Source organism: Argiope bruennichi, chromosome 2, assembly GCF_947563725.1.
Source record: "Argiope bruennichi chromosome 2, qqArgBrue1.1, whole genome shotgun sequence".
Classification (NCBI taxonomy): Eukaryota; Metazoa; Arthropoda; class Arachnida; order Araneae; family Araneidae; genus Argiope; species Argiope bruennichi.
The window spans coordinates 49,586,634-49,605,128 of record NC_079152.1 but is presented as its reverse complement, the minus strand read 5'-3'; the positions used below and the strand labels follow the sequence as shown (position 1 = coordinate 49,605,128).

Genomic DNA, 18,495 nt, shown 5'->3' with positions numbered 1-18,495 from the left:
CGATATATATAAATTAAAAAATAATAAAAGATCGAACATTTCTTGATTTCAATAAAATGGGCGAAGAGAACTGCAGAAGAATATTGCCTCCTCGTAAATGCAAACGAAAAGTTGTGGATACTTCAATCCATTTGTCTACATCTTTTGACGATAAGTAAGTTTTATTATCTTGCATTACCGAGAATGGAACAGTAACTCTTCTAAAATGTTACAAAGAAGTTTCGATAATAGTTAATGTAAAGTAGTAGTAATAGTTATATTATAATATTAGTTAATAATTTCGATGATAGTCAATAGTAAAGTTAATAGTAGTAAATGTTTTTCACTAAAAAGTAATTTCATAGCTGTTAGTAAAATAATAAAATGTATGCCATAAATGACTGCTTTGATAATCGGTAAAAATTTAAGTATTGATTTAATTGAGAAAAACTAATATATTTCTAAAAAAAATGTATGTTTTAAATGCAGTTTCCCTGTACCAAGTAAACCACACCATCTATTAGATTCTGATGTTGCTAATTATTGCATAAGTTTAAAATTTAAAGTGGATCGAGAAGTTTATGTAGACATTTTGAATATTCCCTGCCTTCAAAAATATTGCCGTCAGTATACTTAATATTTCATGTAATTCATTTCTATGTTTGTTTCACTTGTCAAGTTATTTCATTTTATAGAAAATCTTGTCGTGTAACTGTAAAAACAAATTAGTCGATCAATTTAGACTAGATTTGAACTGTCAGAGGAAACTTATAACAAAATTTTTAAGTTTCAGGAAATTCAGTATTCGTTGCTCACAATAAATTCTCTACGGTTTGAAGTAACATTCATGCTTTATTTCACTCTTTGGCCTATAAATGTCTTTATCTTCCTAATTAAATGATACATTTTTGGAGAAAGCAGACTATTTATTGTCCTTTCAAATCGAATAAGAACTCGGAAGGTTCTTGAAAATCTTGGGTGTGGCCAAATAATAGTGGCAATTAATTAAATGTATATTTAATTAATTGCCACTGTGGCTTAGAAACAGATTGAAATAATATTAAAAATTCTGTTATTCAGTATACAACTCAAAGCAGATTATTGTATGTAGAGAAATTAAGATGACATTTAAACTGGTGTAATTGAAAAGACTTCTGTGCTACATTTTAGGCAAACCACCTAAAGTTTTCTTCCTTTTAATATAATTTATAATAAATATATTTGTATATTATTAAGCAATTGGCGAATAAAAGTTACGAAAGAGCCTATTAAAGCACGATTTTTTTGGCGATTATATAAGTCCCAGAACATCAAATGTGTATTTTGGATTTCTTTTTTCCGACCGATTGAAACCAGAATTTGACCAATAATTACAAATGTAGCCACAAAATTGTATACAAAATTTCACATATTTAAATCAGTGTATTTTTGAAGTATCACATTTATATGCTTGTGAAAATGCAGAGTGACAGACGATCATACTGTGGTGAAAAGCTTATAAGCCAGATAACAGCTACGAAACACGGGCAATTGCTTTTGTCTTGTTACTCGACTGCGAACCACCAGGTCCCAGATTCATACCAATCCGCCACAATGCCATTGCGGATTTGACTCCAAAATTGATATCTACGCTTCAGATCTTAAATCTATGTAATTTTATTAATTTAGCTCTCTGTTTTGTAGTTATCATGCTCTCTTGTATATGGACAGAAAGACTTCCTTTGTTTGGATTTCATTCAAAGTTTGATAGAAATCTATAAATTCGGTGTTAAGATTGATTGCATATCAAATTTCATCCGTCTTTAGTTATCTTGCTCACATATAGATGACACGCATAATTCCAAAACCGTGTTTTTTGGGCTCGCGGATGCTTGAAATGTAGATTTTCGTCAAATTCTGAAGTTCGGATTTTTTGATGATTGAACTTAATGGTCAAAAATATTTATTTATTTGAGATGTGATATCCAGAAAGTTGAGAAATGTTTTTATTATCAGGTTAATTTTGTAACAAAAAAAAAAATTCTTCATGTTTAGCAGAAAACGTGTTGAAAGTAAACTATAAAGTAAACGTGACTGAAGTTAAAATTACATAATCTTAGTTTTTGGAATGTAAATCAAGAATGCTATTAAATTGCTGTAGCAAATATCTATTAAATTTTTAAGATAAAGTAATTGTAGAACTTAAAGTAAATGTCATTATAAATTGAAATAGAATATATTAAATATTTTTCTTCTTTGGATGAATATTCTCTCTCTAAAAAATGCAATCGATAAAGAAACCAATTTTAAGTTATATTATTTTACGACGCAGGTTTAGTAAAATGTTGGGATATCATCGAAAAATTATTTCGATTCTGCGACACTGTTTCACTTTAAAAAAATTAATAAAATAAAATCAGTTTGATGTAAAATCGATTAGGTTTTATTATTATCATCATCAAATGTGCCACATTTCAGCGTTTTCGAAATCAAATTTCATCATTTTTGAGATCGATTAATTTTTTTATATACTAATTCGATTTCATTTTTAATACTTCAAACATTTTTTTAGTACACATTTATTCTTTTTTACTGTTCAGTTAGTCATACTTTATAATTTTCGCAACACGTTATTTTTTAAGAAATTCATGTTTTTGTTCCAGGGCGGTATTACTTATTATTAGTTATCATGTCTGTATTAGTTATTGTAATGCAACACTGATAATTTGCGAATAATTTTGATTGGTTTACTTGATTATTGTTCTTTTGTAGTTTTCACCACTTTGTATTGTTCTTAGAATTCATGTAATCATCACATTTTGGATTCATGCATAATTCGAATTTATTTTCTATCGATTCTAATATTAAAATCATTTATATTGAATTGCAATTTGCCCACATTTAAATGTTATAAACAAATTTCCGAATAATTTTAATTCCTGTTGTTCTTTTTATTTCCTGTACCTATTATATGAATATTTGAAATAAAACAACTATGTTTCATAAAGATTAATAAAAAACAAAAAGAAAAAAGCTATGGCTATACTTGTCACCCTTCCCCTTGCCATCCTTCTTTTGATATTTTGAAGTTCTATAATAATTCTTTTTTTACTCTGGACAAATTTTGTGAATTGTCCCCACCCCCTTTTAACATAGATCATTAGATATTTTGCAGCATTCATTTTAATGTGGGGGAATTATTAAACAGCAAATATTTCTTTAAAAATAAGTTCTTGTGATGAAAATTAGAGTGAGGGAGTGGCTCATTGTTTCCTCCAAAAAAGAATGCAAGCAGGTGGTTCTTAAAACAATCTGCTATCTCGTTCTGACGTTGAAGTTAAAAGTGAAGCTTTCGGCCTGAAGATTAACATCTGCCCTAGTATTACTATGTCTTTGATGGAGGCTGAAAATTCTAACTCGTTAAAAGTCACCATGTGTTGATACCTTGTATACCTTTTTAAAGTACTTTTAATTAAAAAAATTTTATTCGGTTTCGTTTTTTTAATCTAAATAATTAATAAAATAGAACGAATTTAATAATAGTTTTTTTTATACAATTGTGCATTTATCACAACTGTAATCTTCCCTCTTTATTGGTATATTAATTTAAAATTTTCAGTGTGTATTATATCCACGCAAATAAATGTTTATACATTGAAGTCTCTTATCAATGTAATATTGCTATTAAGTAAAAGTAAATATGTAATTAAAAAATGTTAAAGAATAACTAGATTTATGAATCAATTTGTTGAATCATTTCAGGTTTTGCATAGATCTTTAAATGGAAAAGTAACAATAACCCTCTGGCCGAAATATCAATCACTGTGGTTATTACAACATGTTAAATAAGCGAGCATTAAAAAAAAAGTGTCTTCATTTCGAGTGTAGATAAGAAACATATATATATTATATTTGTGATTCAAAAATTGAATCGTAAATGTTAGTATATGTTTATCATTTTAATTCATCTTCTCCTTATTAAACATGGAAATGTGCAATTTGATTTGAATTTCTGTTTTTGAAGTTTCATTAGAATTATAAAATATTTGATATACTGATATTAATTTGACTTTTATTTGCTTCTGTGCAGTAAATTCAAACCATCTATATGAGGCGAGGGAATTTTTGTTTTTTTAATAAGTTTCTTTCCGAAAATATATTCGTATTTTTTTAGTTAAAAAGATCGAAATCATTCTTTTTCCGTAAAATCTAAGTTTTTCCTGTGATCATTTTTTAAAGAAATTTTTCTCTATTTATAATCTTTTTCAAAAATGAAAGGCTCGAAATTTCCTTAAAAAAAGTTCCGCGTCCTCCTAAAAAGAAATTGCGAACACAGCCTGGATCTCCATGTATTAAAAAAAAAAAAATGAAAGAGGGCTAGAGGGGAGTCTATCCCCTTGATCACGTGACCTTCTCTCCCCATGTCTGTAATCATGAAACCTGCCAGGTGTTATTTTTTTAATCGGAAGGTTGCCAGAAATGGCATATTATCTTAGAATTTGGCGATATTCGTTATTTGAGCTATTTAAATTCATGCTTTCTCTTCCGTTTTGTAAACATTTCTGATAATATCTACGTGAAATAAATGAAAGATACAAATGGGGAAATTCATTCGATATTTGCTCGGTTTGAAAAAAAAAATGCAATATATTAATACTGCAATGCTTCAATATTAATGTACTATGTTAGAGAGACAATATATTCAAAATATTTTAAATAAAATTAAATCCTATGTTCTAAAAAGTTTTAAAATAATATAAAATTAGCATTTTATTTCTTGGAAAAAAAATTCATTCATTTCACAAAATGTTTTCTTAAATTTTGGCGCCAACTGTTAAGACTTATTACACCAGTCCTAAACGCCACAGCTGATTCGTTCTAATAAACTGGCGCTGATTTCAAATGTATTCTCGCCAGAACTCTTCGACATCTGCTCGCTGTAACCCTACTGCATATGCTACTTCTGTTGTCCTGAAATTATATTTGTGTCCATGTATCTTACATATTTCTCTTCCTCTTCTTTAAAATATTGCATTAAATCATGGAAACTGAAAATAATTTTAAAAATTATAAATTTTAATGTGTAAAAAAGAGGCTATATTTATGTGGTGTTGTTAGATTTATCTGCTATGTATTTGGTTTTCTATACAAAACTGTTACCTAGTTGGAGCTGAAGAGTGTATTTCTAGGTATGATTGTTTAAAAATCTAAAACAAAATTAGTTCTATAAGAAATAAATTTTTGTTTTATGTAAGAATTAACATGACCAGTACAGAAATTAAATAGTCTGAAATAATTACAGCTTCTGTTATTGGAAATATAATTTGTTTAGTGTTACCTATTTTTTTTCCCCTTCTTCCTCAGCTAGTACTTTTAATAACTTAGTATATGTTACTTAATGTGTATGTTATTTATTCTATGATTTTATATATTTGTTAAAAATATAAATGTTGTTAGACATTATAATTTAAATTATAACTTTGATTATGTATTCATTTTATCTGTAAAAACAATATTTGACCCTGTTATGGATCCTTCAATATTTTTGAGAAGTATTGATTTTTTAAAATTATTTTTGATTGTAGCCTTTTTATAACAGATATATTTTTAAAACTTTTATGTTATTTTTAAATTTTGTGAATTTGATTTTTCTGATATTGCCTCTGCCTATCATTTCTCTCTCTCTCTCTACTTTTTTTTTTTTTTTTTTTTTTCAATTTTGTAAAAAAGGTATGTCTTTAAACTATGTAAGCATAGTGAAAATTATCTAGATTTTTTTAAATGTTACTTAAGTAAGGTTTTAAACATTAATAGAATTCTTCATTTGAAGTTTTTTGAGATTTGCCCATTTCATTTGCTTCTTGCATTCAAAAAATATTATTATTTAAGTTTTAAATGCCGTTTTAATTTCTAATTATCTTCTCTTCTCCTCCTCCTCCCCTTCTCTTTATATGTTTGTATGTATGAACTTTTGTTTTATTTTCAGATATCTGAACCAGTGCAGCAGTGATGATTCAAATAGTTCATACAACAGTTTAATAATAGATATGCAAAAATTTCCTAGAAGTAAACCTTTGAACAAGGCTCGGTGGACTAAAGAAGAGGTAAATTATCATGACATTTAATTTTGCAGTATATATAACTAGTATTTATTGAATGAGCATAAATATTATGCATTATGTTTGAGAAGAATACAATGCTTTATTTATTTATTCTGTTGTGATATTATACTAATTTTTAGGATGTACATCTTGCTCTGTCTTGTATTTGTTTTGGTTATTGACCTAAATTTAAAAAAACATATTGATCATATAAAAAAATTTTGTGGACGACTTTTACTTTTCTTTAAAATTTTGATAGTGTGCTAGACTAGTGATGTATCAAGGGTGTAATTAGCACCTGAAATATAGTAATTTTTTTTATAATCTGTCAAATTTAGCTTGAAATATTTGTCTTCTTTCCCATCTGCATCATTTATATCCCAAATTCCTTAATGGAAATAAGGAATCAGTTTAACTCTTACTTTAAGATTAATCTATTTAAAAAATTTTGGCATTGTTATATGAATACAAAAGCTATACAGTTTTTATTTAGTAAAATATAAACCATCATCAATTGATTTATGAAATTGAGAAGTTAAAAATTTGAGGTCTGTTAATTGTTAGTTCAATCTTTTATAAGCTTAAAAAAGAGATGAATGCATTTTTATTTGACTTCAGAATCAGTTCAACTAATTTGTTCCAACTAAAAATACATGTAATACAACATTATACATGCTGCTGTATGGCATTTAGAATTCTGAACAACAACATGAAAAATTGTATTAATTAAATAGATTTAGTTTTACTTGTAGTATTTCAGTTGTACTTTTGAAAAATACGAATATAACTTTTAATACCAGAGCTTAATATAGGTAGTGTTTAATTGACTTAAGACATATAAATAATTAAGCTAGGAGAAGCTGATCTTTTTCCCTTTTGCAGTGGGATCCTGATTAGAGAGATTAGTGGAATCACGATAGAATCCAGGATTAATAAGTTTATTAATATATTTTTTATGTTTAATTGCTAATTTTTCAGTGCCAAAATGCTCTGTTTTTCAGGATGAAAAATTGAAAAGACTTGTTGAACTTTACACTAGTGAAGGTTGGAGTAAAATTGCTAGCTTTTTACCTAACCGCACAGATGTACAGTGTCAACAGAGATGGCAGAAGGTTGTTAACCCTAACCTCGTCAAAGGTCCTTGGACTAAAGAAGTAAGTTTCTTAGGTCTAATTCTATGATTTTTTTATTGAAGGTTATGATGACTTAGTAACATACTATTAAGATGGAAGGCTGTCATCTCAAATCCCATTTTCATGAAGATTTGCTGTGTGTTCAGATCTTGGTGTACTTTATTATGTTGAAAATGGAATTTATTTAAGTAATAAAATTTGGTTCATGTGATGCCAATTTAATATTCTGAAATTATGAAGTACAATCAAGACAATTTAATGCTTCAAAATGAGATGCAAATTTCTAATAAAATTCTAAATTGATTTTTTTAATATTTTTTTTTAGGAAGATCAAATGGTTGTTGATTTAGTTAAGAAGTATGGACCACAAAAATGGACACTAATTGCTAAACAGTTACGTGGAAGAATCGGGAAACAATGCAGAGAAAGGTTGGTCAGTTAAAAATATTTCTTTTGCAGAATCATTGTTATTGAAATGTATAACAGGGTTTTTTATTTATGTGTGCATCTCTTTCAATTTAAATACTAGATGGCATAATCATCTCAATCCAGATATTAAAAAAACTGCTTGGACAAATGAAGAAGAAAGGACTATTTGTGAATGTCATGCAAAATGGGGTAATCAATGGGCAAAAATTGCAAAACTTCTGCCTGGCAGGTAAAATATCTTCTATCGCTTATTTGATATATATATATATATATATATATATATATATATATATATATATATATATATCAAAGGAATATTGTAATTCTTTATTTAAAGCTTTTAGAAAATATAATAACTTCAATAAATTTAGAATTCATTTAGTGTTAAATATAGCTCATCTCTCATTTGTGTCTGTTTCCTAAATTCTTTGTGTGAATATATTAAGCTTTTTTTTTTTTTTTAATTTAGGCAGTTTCCAATATTTTTTTAGTGTGTTTAATATGTGTTAATACTTTCTGTAAAATTCAATGTTATAAACTGTAACTTGGCTTCACTTCTCTATATACTGGTACTTTTGACTCTTTCTTTTTTAAAGTTATGTCATGTTATTATACGCTTTAATTTTATTCAAAAGGTGCATTCTTCGAGGAAAATATTTATCTGTAATAAGAAAATTCTCCATGTCTTATACATTGAGATTTGAATTTTGTATTCCAGGACAGATAATGCGATAAAGAATCACTGGAATTCCACTTTGAAAAAAAGGGTTGAAATGGATGGGAAATTAAATAATGCAGATATTCATGGTTTACAAAGCTCTGAAGAAAGTGGGTTGGTGAGTAAAATTTTCCAGGCATTTATTTTTATGCTTTATTATTTTATTGAAGATTTTATTTATGTGTTTAATTTTATAGGAGCCAGCTTCCCAAGAAAGTCAATATTCTCCTATGCAAGGATATTATCGATCAGAATCCAATACTCCTGTTTATCAAAGTATGTATGGTAATACATTATATTTTTAGAAAACTCTCTTATCCATAAACATTTTATTACTTTAGCTAGTCTTTTATTGTGATGAATCAATATCTCAGCTTCTGAAAATTTAAGTTTTAAAAGAATTCTCAATATATGATTAATAAGTATTGTTCACAGGATTTAAAAATCTTGCAAATAACAAAAACTAAATATGTTGTAACCCTTATTATAATATCTTGTAATTCTGATAAATTCTTCAGGTAATTGAAAATGGAAATAATAATTTTAAAAATCAGATTGTCGTATTATTTAGATGAATAATTATGTTTGCTAGAAAATATTTCTGTGATAGGATGCACCACCTTTAAAAGAAAATTCTAATTAATTTATCTTTTTTTTTTATTTTTTTTTTTATATATATTTTCAAGTTTTGATAGACAATTGAGTGTTCTCATATATCAATTGCTGTGTCGTATCTGGTCAGTCCTGGATTGTCTGAACTGTTATATATAATTTTTACCAATGATTTAAACAACTTTAAATATATGTGAAACAAAAGTTTTAATTTTTTTTTTTTTTTTTGAAAGCAATTTATTTTTAAGCAAATTATTTTATTTGAAAGCAAATTATTAATTATTCTTCTAGAACGATTTTATATATATATATATGTATTAAAAATACTATTATACAAAAAATGTTGTAGGCAATGAAATATAATCTGCTGATTTATTCATTGTTTAAAGTATAATTACAGTAGTACACCAAAATCGAAATGATGAATTATGATTCATATCATTGAATTCAATTAAAATAAGTGCAATTTAATTTCTTAGATTATTATAGTTTCTATATCTGAATTCATATTTCTCTATTACTAATAAAAATAAATGTATGTGTTTTGGCAATGTACAAATAATATGTGAAACAATTATCTATAGCAACAAACACTCTACAGATTGATTGACTACAGTTGCCAAATCTGGCGTATAGGTACCTTGGAAAGTGGAAATATATATATATTGGAGTGATTTTTTAAAAAAAATTAATTAAAAATTAAGCAACATTTTTGCCATTTTCCTGCAATAATTTCTGGATATATTTTTGTAAAAAATTAATTATATTCTGTTCCAAAATTTTTAAAAATTTATCTTTTTATTGATATTTTTTTAATAGTCACATAAAATTTTTCTGAAATTCTGCTTTATATATTTATTTTGTCTAATTTTTGACAATATATTACATTGTTACCCTGAAATTAAACCATTTTCTTTGTTTTATTCAATATTTATCTATGTGTTTCCTGTTAAAAGCTAAGGAAGAAAGATTCTATTTAATATTTGTATGAAGAATGTTTTTAAAAATAATTTTTTGTGATGCCTTCAAAAATCTGATGGTTAATGAACCAGGCATTTACATTTTTAATAATATTATTATGGTGTAGGTTTGGTCTCTATTAAAAAAGATTCTTGTATGCAATAAACAAAATTGAAATAAGATAATTAAAATAGCACAGATTTAATGTCTTACAGTTTGGCAGAATCATGTTACATCTGAATGCATTAAACAACATTAAATATAACAAATGTCTCTGGTAAATCACCTGATTGCCAATGGCAACTAGTCTAGATAAAGAACCAGTCCCCAAGACCTAACCTCCATATACTGGTTTTGCCAAATTTATATTTAATCTTATATAGAGTATTAAAAAAATTATTATAATTGTCAAAAAAATTCAAACTCATGATTTTGATGAATTTCCATGCTTTAGACCTCCCTGAGTTCAAAATACAGATTGCTGGAATAATGTCTGTCTGTCTGTGACAAAGATATCTCAAAGATGTTTTGAGCTAGACAAATAAAATTTGATACAATGGTCTTTACACCAACTTTAAAGAGAAAGAGAGACCAACTTTAATGAGATTTTGAGCAATATCTGTGCAAAAGAGATCTGTTTGTCCGGCTGTTCAAATATAAGTTAACACAATAACTATAAGATAAAGAGAGCTAGATAGATAATATCTGGTAGATGAATTTAACATATATAGTATAGTCACCTATCAAATTTTGAATCAGGTCCAACAATGGGGTTGACCTCTCTCAATCTGTTGTTTCAGAAACATGTAAATGTGATAACTCCAAAATGCAATGACTTAAATATATCAAATTTGATGTAGGATATTGCGACTACAAATGTAATTTCGTGTCTAATTTTTGTTTCAATCCATGGGGGAGAACACATTTATAGCACAAATTCGATTTTGGAATATTTTTATAAATTGCCAGGTATTTATCACCAAAAATTTCACCTAGAATTACATTCTGGATACAGTAAAAATGCTAAATTCATGTTAAAGATTAACATTTTGTAACTGTTGGCACCATGCAGTGCCTTCTTTGGCATAACACCATTGTTAGAACACAGGAAAGTTTTGAGACGGTCGCTTATGACATCTAAATAAGTTGTCAGTGGGCCCTTTCCTCTTCCAATTTTCCATTTGCAAAATAAGAACTTGATGCAGCCCTCAGCTCAAAAACTGGATTGGTTTTGTCGATTTCATAACTTTATGTACGTAACTAATCAATAAGAATGCTTTATGTTTATTGTGCAAGTCTAATGTAAAATAGTACTTTCATTTGGTGGGATAATTTATAGTTCATTAAAATTAGTTGTTATTACTAAGTTAATACTATTAATTTGGTGGTGAACGACAAAAACTTTGGTGGTGATTCCCAATGATGGATCGTTTCATGCAAAAAAATTAACTTTAAAATAGAATGAATTTTATATTTATTTATTAAAGGTCCTTAGTTATGCATTTCATAATATATTTTCTTAATTTGTTATTTTGTTTCAAAATAATTCTAATTGATTTTATTACTTACAGCACAATCTGCACCTACACCACCAAGTAGCCAGTCATTTCAAGTGCAGTCAAATGATTGTCCTGTCCAGTTTGTGCCTTCTCCTCATTCTGACCAAGAATTGTGGAATTCAAACACTGGTTTGTTACCACCTCAAAATGGGAATATAAATTCGCCTAATTCTGTAATTCAGGATGAAGCTAACTGTGGAATTACTTCAAATAAAGCAGAGTGAGTCTTATATGATTTATAAATAAAAAGCATTTATTTTTAAAATGTAGACAAATTAAAAATTTTTGATAAATTTTTTTCCTTAGCAGATAAGTAATAGCTATTTTTTTAAAAGTATCTTAATTGAAAAGAAATATAATTCAAATATAATAATTTCTTTTATCAAATGTAACTTATAAAATATTCAGAAATCTGCCATTTTTCAGTCATTCTATAATTTGTGAAATTTATTTCTAAGCGGTAGTCATTACAATTATATTAACAACCAGGCAAATAAAATTGTTATAGTTATCAGCCAGATTGTTAATATAGTTATAAAATATTAGTGTTTGGTAGAATTATTGTTTCAATTCAGATGAAATGAAATAGTATATGAAAGAAATTGGGATTTTTTTGGCACATCGAAATGAATGGAAAAAAAATTGTTTTCAAATTATAAAGTATGATATGTGTTTATTAGTATTAAATGTTTTACTAATTGCTTTGTTGAAATAGCTCAGACAATTGTATAGACCAGTTTGCATTCCAACTGTACAGCCAATTACACCAGTTTCTTTTGAGAAATACATTTAAAGCTATATAAAGATAATTAATATTTATTCATTTGCTATAGATATATGACTATTTATAACTTTAATGCATGTTAATATAAAGTAAAAATTTCAGAGTGAGAGATTTAAAAATAAGAGTTTTAATATATTTCCATATTAAGAAATTTTGTCATGTGCTAAATTATATCTGTATTATATATTTGTGTACGTTAAGTCTCATTTTGACTAAAATCTGCTATAAAATAGTATATCAATATTTATATCTTGTTTTACATCTCTCTAGTTCATAGCTGTATATATATATATATATAATATGTGTGTGTGTGTATTACATTTTGTAAGAAGTATGTTTAATATAATAAGTACCTTTTATTTTAATTCATTCAAAACAGTTATAATTTAACTTGCTGATGAAAATAGGAATTTAATTTAATTTTTTAAATTTCCTGTTTGGTATTGTTTTTATAGCTTTGACAATATAAAATTAGAACCTGCTGAAGAAAATAGGCTTATGCAGTTATCTTCGGCACTTACCACTTTGAGCTGTGAAAAGTCTCCAGAATTCCCTGGAGTTGCACCTATTGGAAATTCTAGTCCCTTTCAGAAAGAAAATCAAGGTAGTTTATTATAAATATTTTTTGCAATTTTAATGCATTTAATTATTTCATTTTTGATATTTTATTTTGTATATTGTATTTTTTAAAAAATTATTTTTTTTTTCAAAGTCAAGATTTTTAGATAAAAATTGGATATTAATAAATTTTAAATTTTTCAGTTGCTGTTCAAGATAACCATGTTAGTAATACTATAGAAGGACTCCTTACAAAGCATACATTACCACCGATTCTTCGAAAGGGAAAAAAGAGAGTATCCTTTCAATGGATATGTATTTAAGGCATAAAAAAATATTTAAAAAAAATGCCCATTGTTTTTACATTTTTATTGTTATTAATTAATTGCCATTAAAAGCTCTATTTTAATCATTTAACACTAAACTTCAAAAAAGAAAAAAATATGTGTGGATATTTTTCACGTGTATATGAACATAATAATGCAAAAACCAAATCAACTAGAGCTGTACGTTTGAATGCTGAATACTAACATTAAAATTATAATTCTGGATGAAATTCATCAAAAGGAATTCTGTGCATCTTTGTGTAATTTAATAATTGTTTAAACATTAAGGGAAAAGTTGTTGATGTTTCCAATAAATATATAGACAGGAGAATATTTTCATTTTTAGTACTTTAATTGATATATATGAATAATAACTTTAACCATGCTTATGTATTAATTTCAATTGACAACTTTAATGAATTTCTTTAATTTTCAGCCACTAATGTCTAAATTCTCATAAATGAGAATAAGGGACATAGATAAAATAATTGTATTCTTATTAATTAAAAGTTGCTAATTTCAGATTTCTACATTGAAAATAATCTTCATGATATCAAAATTCTAATAATTGTTTATTGACTAATTTATAAGCTATTTGAAATTAATTTAGAATACCAAAATCATTGTTATATTGTATAGAACTTTAAAATTCCAGTTCACACACAGTGATTTTGCACAAGTTGATGCTTCATCCAAGAATAAATTAAGCAAATAATGTATTAGTTAAAGTTAAATCAGATTAGTTATCTAAATTTTTGTAACGTACAGTTGTACAAAAGGTGGGAGGGCATTTTGTTCTTTCTTTTTGTGAATTTTAATAAAATGTCTTATTAAATGTTGTTTTTCTGCTGATATTTGACTGATGATATTAAAAATTTCATATTATTGAAATGTATGTGGTCCTATTTGTGGTTGAGACTTCAGAAACCTTTTAATGACATTCAAAGATCAGTTATGATCTGTGTTACATCATGGATCCAAGATGTCTAAGGACCACTTTGAGTACAAGAAATTACTGTTTATGTTTACGGAACAATGGATTGATGATGTTGTAGTTGATTAAAGGCTCCATCACTAAAAATAAAATACACTTCCTTGTAAGAGCTCAATGGTTGAATTGCTTTTGATAGTTTTATTTTTTATGGTTCACATGTCCAGATTTTTGTTTTGCAGTCCAACCATTCAGTTATCCTGACTTCAGATTACATGGAGCTTCATTTTTAATTACATGAATGGAAAACATGATGTTAAAACAATTTTCTACTCATTTCATTTTCATATTTGTTCTTTCCAAATAAACATATATTCTTATTTACAGAAAGTGTTTACTTAATTACCATAATTCATGCTGTTTAAGATCCCTTTCCAACATACTATATTTTGGTAAAATAACTTGTCTGATTTACTTAATTATCAAGAATGAATTTTAGAAACTGTATTAGAAAATGAAATTGGTGACTCATACTGACAAAAGCACAGAATGAACATAACCATATATTATATAATTTAATTGCATATTACACTGTGCTGTTGTATTTACTTTTGAAAGATGCATAATGATTTTGAATAAATTGATGTCCGTTGAAGGAAATGTGAATTTATTTTATTCATACTGTGTTTCATATATGAAATATAATATTCTTAAGGGTGATGAAACTTCAATTCTTTTCATTAAAAAAACATTCGTAATGTTATATATTTGTTACATTGTGTTTAATATTTGAATGTTACATTATATGTTGCATTGTGCTTAATATTTTGAAATTCTTTAATTGCTGTAAATTTTTGTAATATGCTCTCTAATGATATTTTAAAACCTAATTTAAACTTAATTAATTTCCTAATTTTTAGCTCAATTCAGCACATATTAACTTCATTTTAAAATATTCTTTTGTTTCTTAATCCCAACCTACTTTTTCTATTTAATTAATTAAAGAGAAGCTCTATAAAATGCTTTCTTAAGCAATTCCCATACTCTGAGTGAAGGGATAAAAATTGCTGATCTAAAATCTTCTAAAAGATCCTTATGATTCCCTTGACTGTGGTCAACATGTGTAGGAAATCCCTATTAAAATCTCACGGTATATATTCACAGGGATAAAATTTTCATTAGCTTTTCCTCATTTGATTTTGTGCTCATTGCTTCTGCTTGTTCATAAACTATGTCTGCCAGGATGGCAATAAAACAAAGTTAAAAATTCAAAGTGCCATTTCTGTCTTCGACCACGTCTCTGCTTCAAAAATTGTTTATATATATATATATATAATAGTTTTTTACTGTTACAGATTTGATGTTCTAATAAGTTACATAAATAATGACAAAATAAATAAATATTCTCGGGTTGTTAATATTATTTTCAGGCACCTTATTATTATTCTTATTCCTATTATTTTCCTTAATATTATTTTTAGAAATTGAATCAACCTCTTGCTGATTGTTCGAATTTTATCAGAAGTGATATGAGTTTAACTACTTATCCACAATATCCAGTTTATAAACCTTCTAGTGAAATTTGTAACAATTTTGCCACTTTGGATCCAAGTTTAGATTTGGATTATGATAAAACTGCTGAAGCTCTCATTCAGTTCCAAGATTCAAAAACTATGGATTTGATAGATATAGAATCCATAATATCTGCTCTCCCTGTAAATAATAATCAAATGTCAGAAATATTTAGGAATTCTAATTTTCAAGACTTGTATTGCAACACTGTACAGTCAAGTTCTTTTCCTGCAGTTCCAAATGATGGTACCGATGTAAACAATTTAACTTCCAAAAACAATTTATTTTCAAATTCACAGGTAATTTAAAATGCTTTTAAAAATATTTCATAGAACATTTTTATTATAACATGTTTAATTTTTTATGCATGTTCGTAAAATGATATTAGTTGGTTCTTATAAAAGAATTAAATTGATATTAACTCTGTAAAGAATTGGAAACTATTTTATTTAATTTATTCTGAAGCTATTGTAAATCTTTCAACTATATATTTATGATGGTTGCAAGTGCAGTTTTAATTTGGAGCATTGAACTCTAAATAAATTATTGAAGAAGTAATATTGACATATATTTTTTATATACAATTGTTAAACAAGATTTCATAAATAAAATAAATGTATTCATAAAATCTAACTTCTTTGACTTACTTTATTTAAGATTTTATTATGTTAATTTGAGAGAAAAAAAATTGAGATCTAATTTTTTTTTAAGTGGTAACAGATTTTATTTACATATTCATAGTGAATTTTAAAGTGTATCTGTTTAAAAGGGGAGGATCATTAGGCTTAACTATCTTACCCTTAAACCAAAATTATTAATATATTTATTGTTTCTTTGCAGTCTTCTAATCCAAGTATAATGCAAGATAACCAACTGTATCAGGGAGTTCCTAACTCTATGCTATTATCTGAATTAGCTGCAACAAATTCTTTACCTAGCAATGAGAAGTGAGTAATATTTATTTTTATTGTTGTATGTGTTTGTAAAATAAATAAATAAAAATTTAAAAAAAAAAAAATCTGACATATGAATTCTTGTCCAAACTTAAGAATTGATTGGTTCAGAAAATGTAATATAATCTTTCAATCTTTTTATAAAGCATGAATTGTAATGTTACTCAAAATGAATGATTTGATAAAACCATTTCATATGATTCTTATGCTGATGGAAAGAATTCCAGTGATATGAAATTATCATGGCATTTTCTTGCAAAAATACTGAATTTATTATCTCCTCCCTGTTTAAGTTATAAAATATTCTCCCTAAATTCATTGATTAAAGAAGTTTTCACTTTCTTGTACAGAATTATTAGTGAAAATGATTAAGTGTGATAAATTAAATTCTGTCTGATTTTAGTTTCAAAGATCATTTTATACATGGAAAATTGAGTTAAACACATAGTTCATGGTTCTATGTTGGCATTCATAGCTATATGTGTTCTTATATTCAGAATGGTTTAATTACTTTTTATTGCAATTAAAAATAAGACAGTTATTTTTATGTTATATTAGCAGTCTAATTAATTTTAATGTTCATGCTAACTGAGTAAGCACTTTTTTCTGTAATTAATGTTAACTACTTTTTGTAACTAGTTATTCTATATATTATTAATTTCAAATTGTATAGACATTTATTCTGTATTAATTTTTATTCTCATTTTACTTATAAGTTAAAGATCTGTTTTACACTTTCAATTAGATTTTTTAATGTAAATTATGAAAAAATTCAGTATGTAATAATCCAATATTGTCATGAATAAAATTTGGCAAGTATAAAAAAAGATAAGCAGAATTATAAAGTGGCAAAGTTGCAAAGATATTATTGAATATATTCTATTATTTTCTTGATATCTTAGATTTTTTTTTTCTTATAATTTCAATAAGAAAAAAAAAAGTGCACTTTAAAAAAGGATGCAAAATTTTAGTCATTAATGTGATAATATATGGTAATGCATCTAATTGTATTACTGGTAAATACAATTACATGCTTATAAATGAACAAACTATAAAAACAAGAATTTCAATAATTGCTCTATTCTGAAACAAAACCTTAACTGTAATTGCTTTTAAAATAACTGAGATTAACTAAAAACATATTTTAGAATGAAATTTGTTTGATATGGGAAAATTGAAAGAATCTCTCAAACAAAATATTTTTAAAAACTTTAGAATTGTTTTGGATATTATTACAATAATGGAAAGCATTGTTACATATTTTGAAAACTCCACAAAAAAAATTTAATTTTTAATATGATATTGCAATTAATTTTATGGTTATGTTATTATTATGTTATGTGTGTTTTCAGTGTTATAATTAAAAAAAAAAAAAAAGTTCTGAAATTCCATTCAACTTTTAATTTAAAATTTCCAAGAAAAAATTGCTCTGAAGTACACATTTCTGCCACACAAAGTATATTTGTATCTATATTTAATCATCATTCTTGTAAAATATGAGCTAAATGGCAGATTACTAACATTTTCTATACTTCATACAAATAATTATGGAAAAAAATATTGATTATTTGTATAATCTAGATTTTTTTTTTTTTTTTTTTTTTTTTTGAAGCAGATATACTGGATTTTTAATGTTCCTTTTGTTTCTTGTAGTTTGCTGAGTACTCCCAAACAGATATATTTTGAATCATCGCCTAGAACTCCTACCCCAATTAAAAAAGTTCTTGCTGATATAGACCCTTCTACGTTTCAAAATGTAAGTGTAGCTTGCCTTTGTAATAATCTTTTAATAATTTTATGCATTATATTAACATGAAAATTTTCCTTTCTTGTTTTAACATTATTTGGCCTAAAGGTTTTCTTTAAAAATTAATGCATTGTATTGTTTGTGCCATAAATTG

The 18,495-nt window shown here is 26.1% G+C and overlaps 1 protein-coding gene across 2 annotated transcripts in view; it reads left to right on the top strand.

Annotated features, from left to right (window-relative positions):
• Positions 1-18,495, top strand: part of LOC129962083 (myb-related protein B-like) — a 39,699-nt gene that overhangs the window by 12,265 nt on the left and 8,939 nt on the right. Inside the window, exons 1-13 of one of the 2 annotated variants that reach the window (XM_056075802.1) lie at positions 5,010-5,147; positions 5,945-6,062; positions 7,061-7,213; positions 7,518-7,621; positions 7,722-7,850; positions 8,340-8,457; positions 8,537-8,615; positions 11,483-11,690; positions 12,710-12,858; positions 13,017-13,108; positions 15,551-15,940; positions 16,482-16,588; positions 18,248-18,350. In XM_056075802.1, the coding sequence (XP_055931777.1) occupies positions 6,006-6,062; positions 7,061-7,213; positions 7,518-7,621; positions 7,722-7,850; positions 8,340-8,457; positions 8,537-8,615; positions 11,483-11,690; positions 12,710-12,858; positions 13,017-13,108; positions 15,551-15,940; positions 16,482-16,588; positions 18,248-18,350 (1,689 nt within the window). In that variant the 5' untranslated portion in view covers positions 5,010-5,147; positions 5,945-6,005. Of the gene's footprint in view, positions 1-5,009; positions 5,148-5,944; positions 6,063-7,060; positions 7,214-7,517; positions 7,622-7,721; positions 7,851-8,339; positions 8,458-8,536; positions 8,616-11,482; positions 11,691-12,709; positions 12,859-13,016; positions 13,109-15,550; positions 15,941-16,481; positions 16,589-18,247; positions 18,351-18,495 lie in introns of those variants that run through there. The other variant, XM_056075800.1, reaches the window with a different exon arrangement.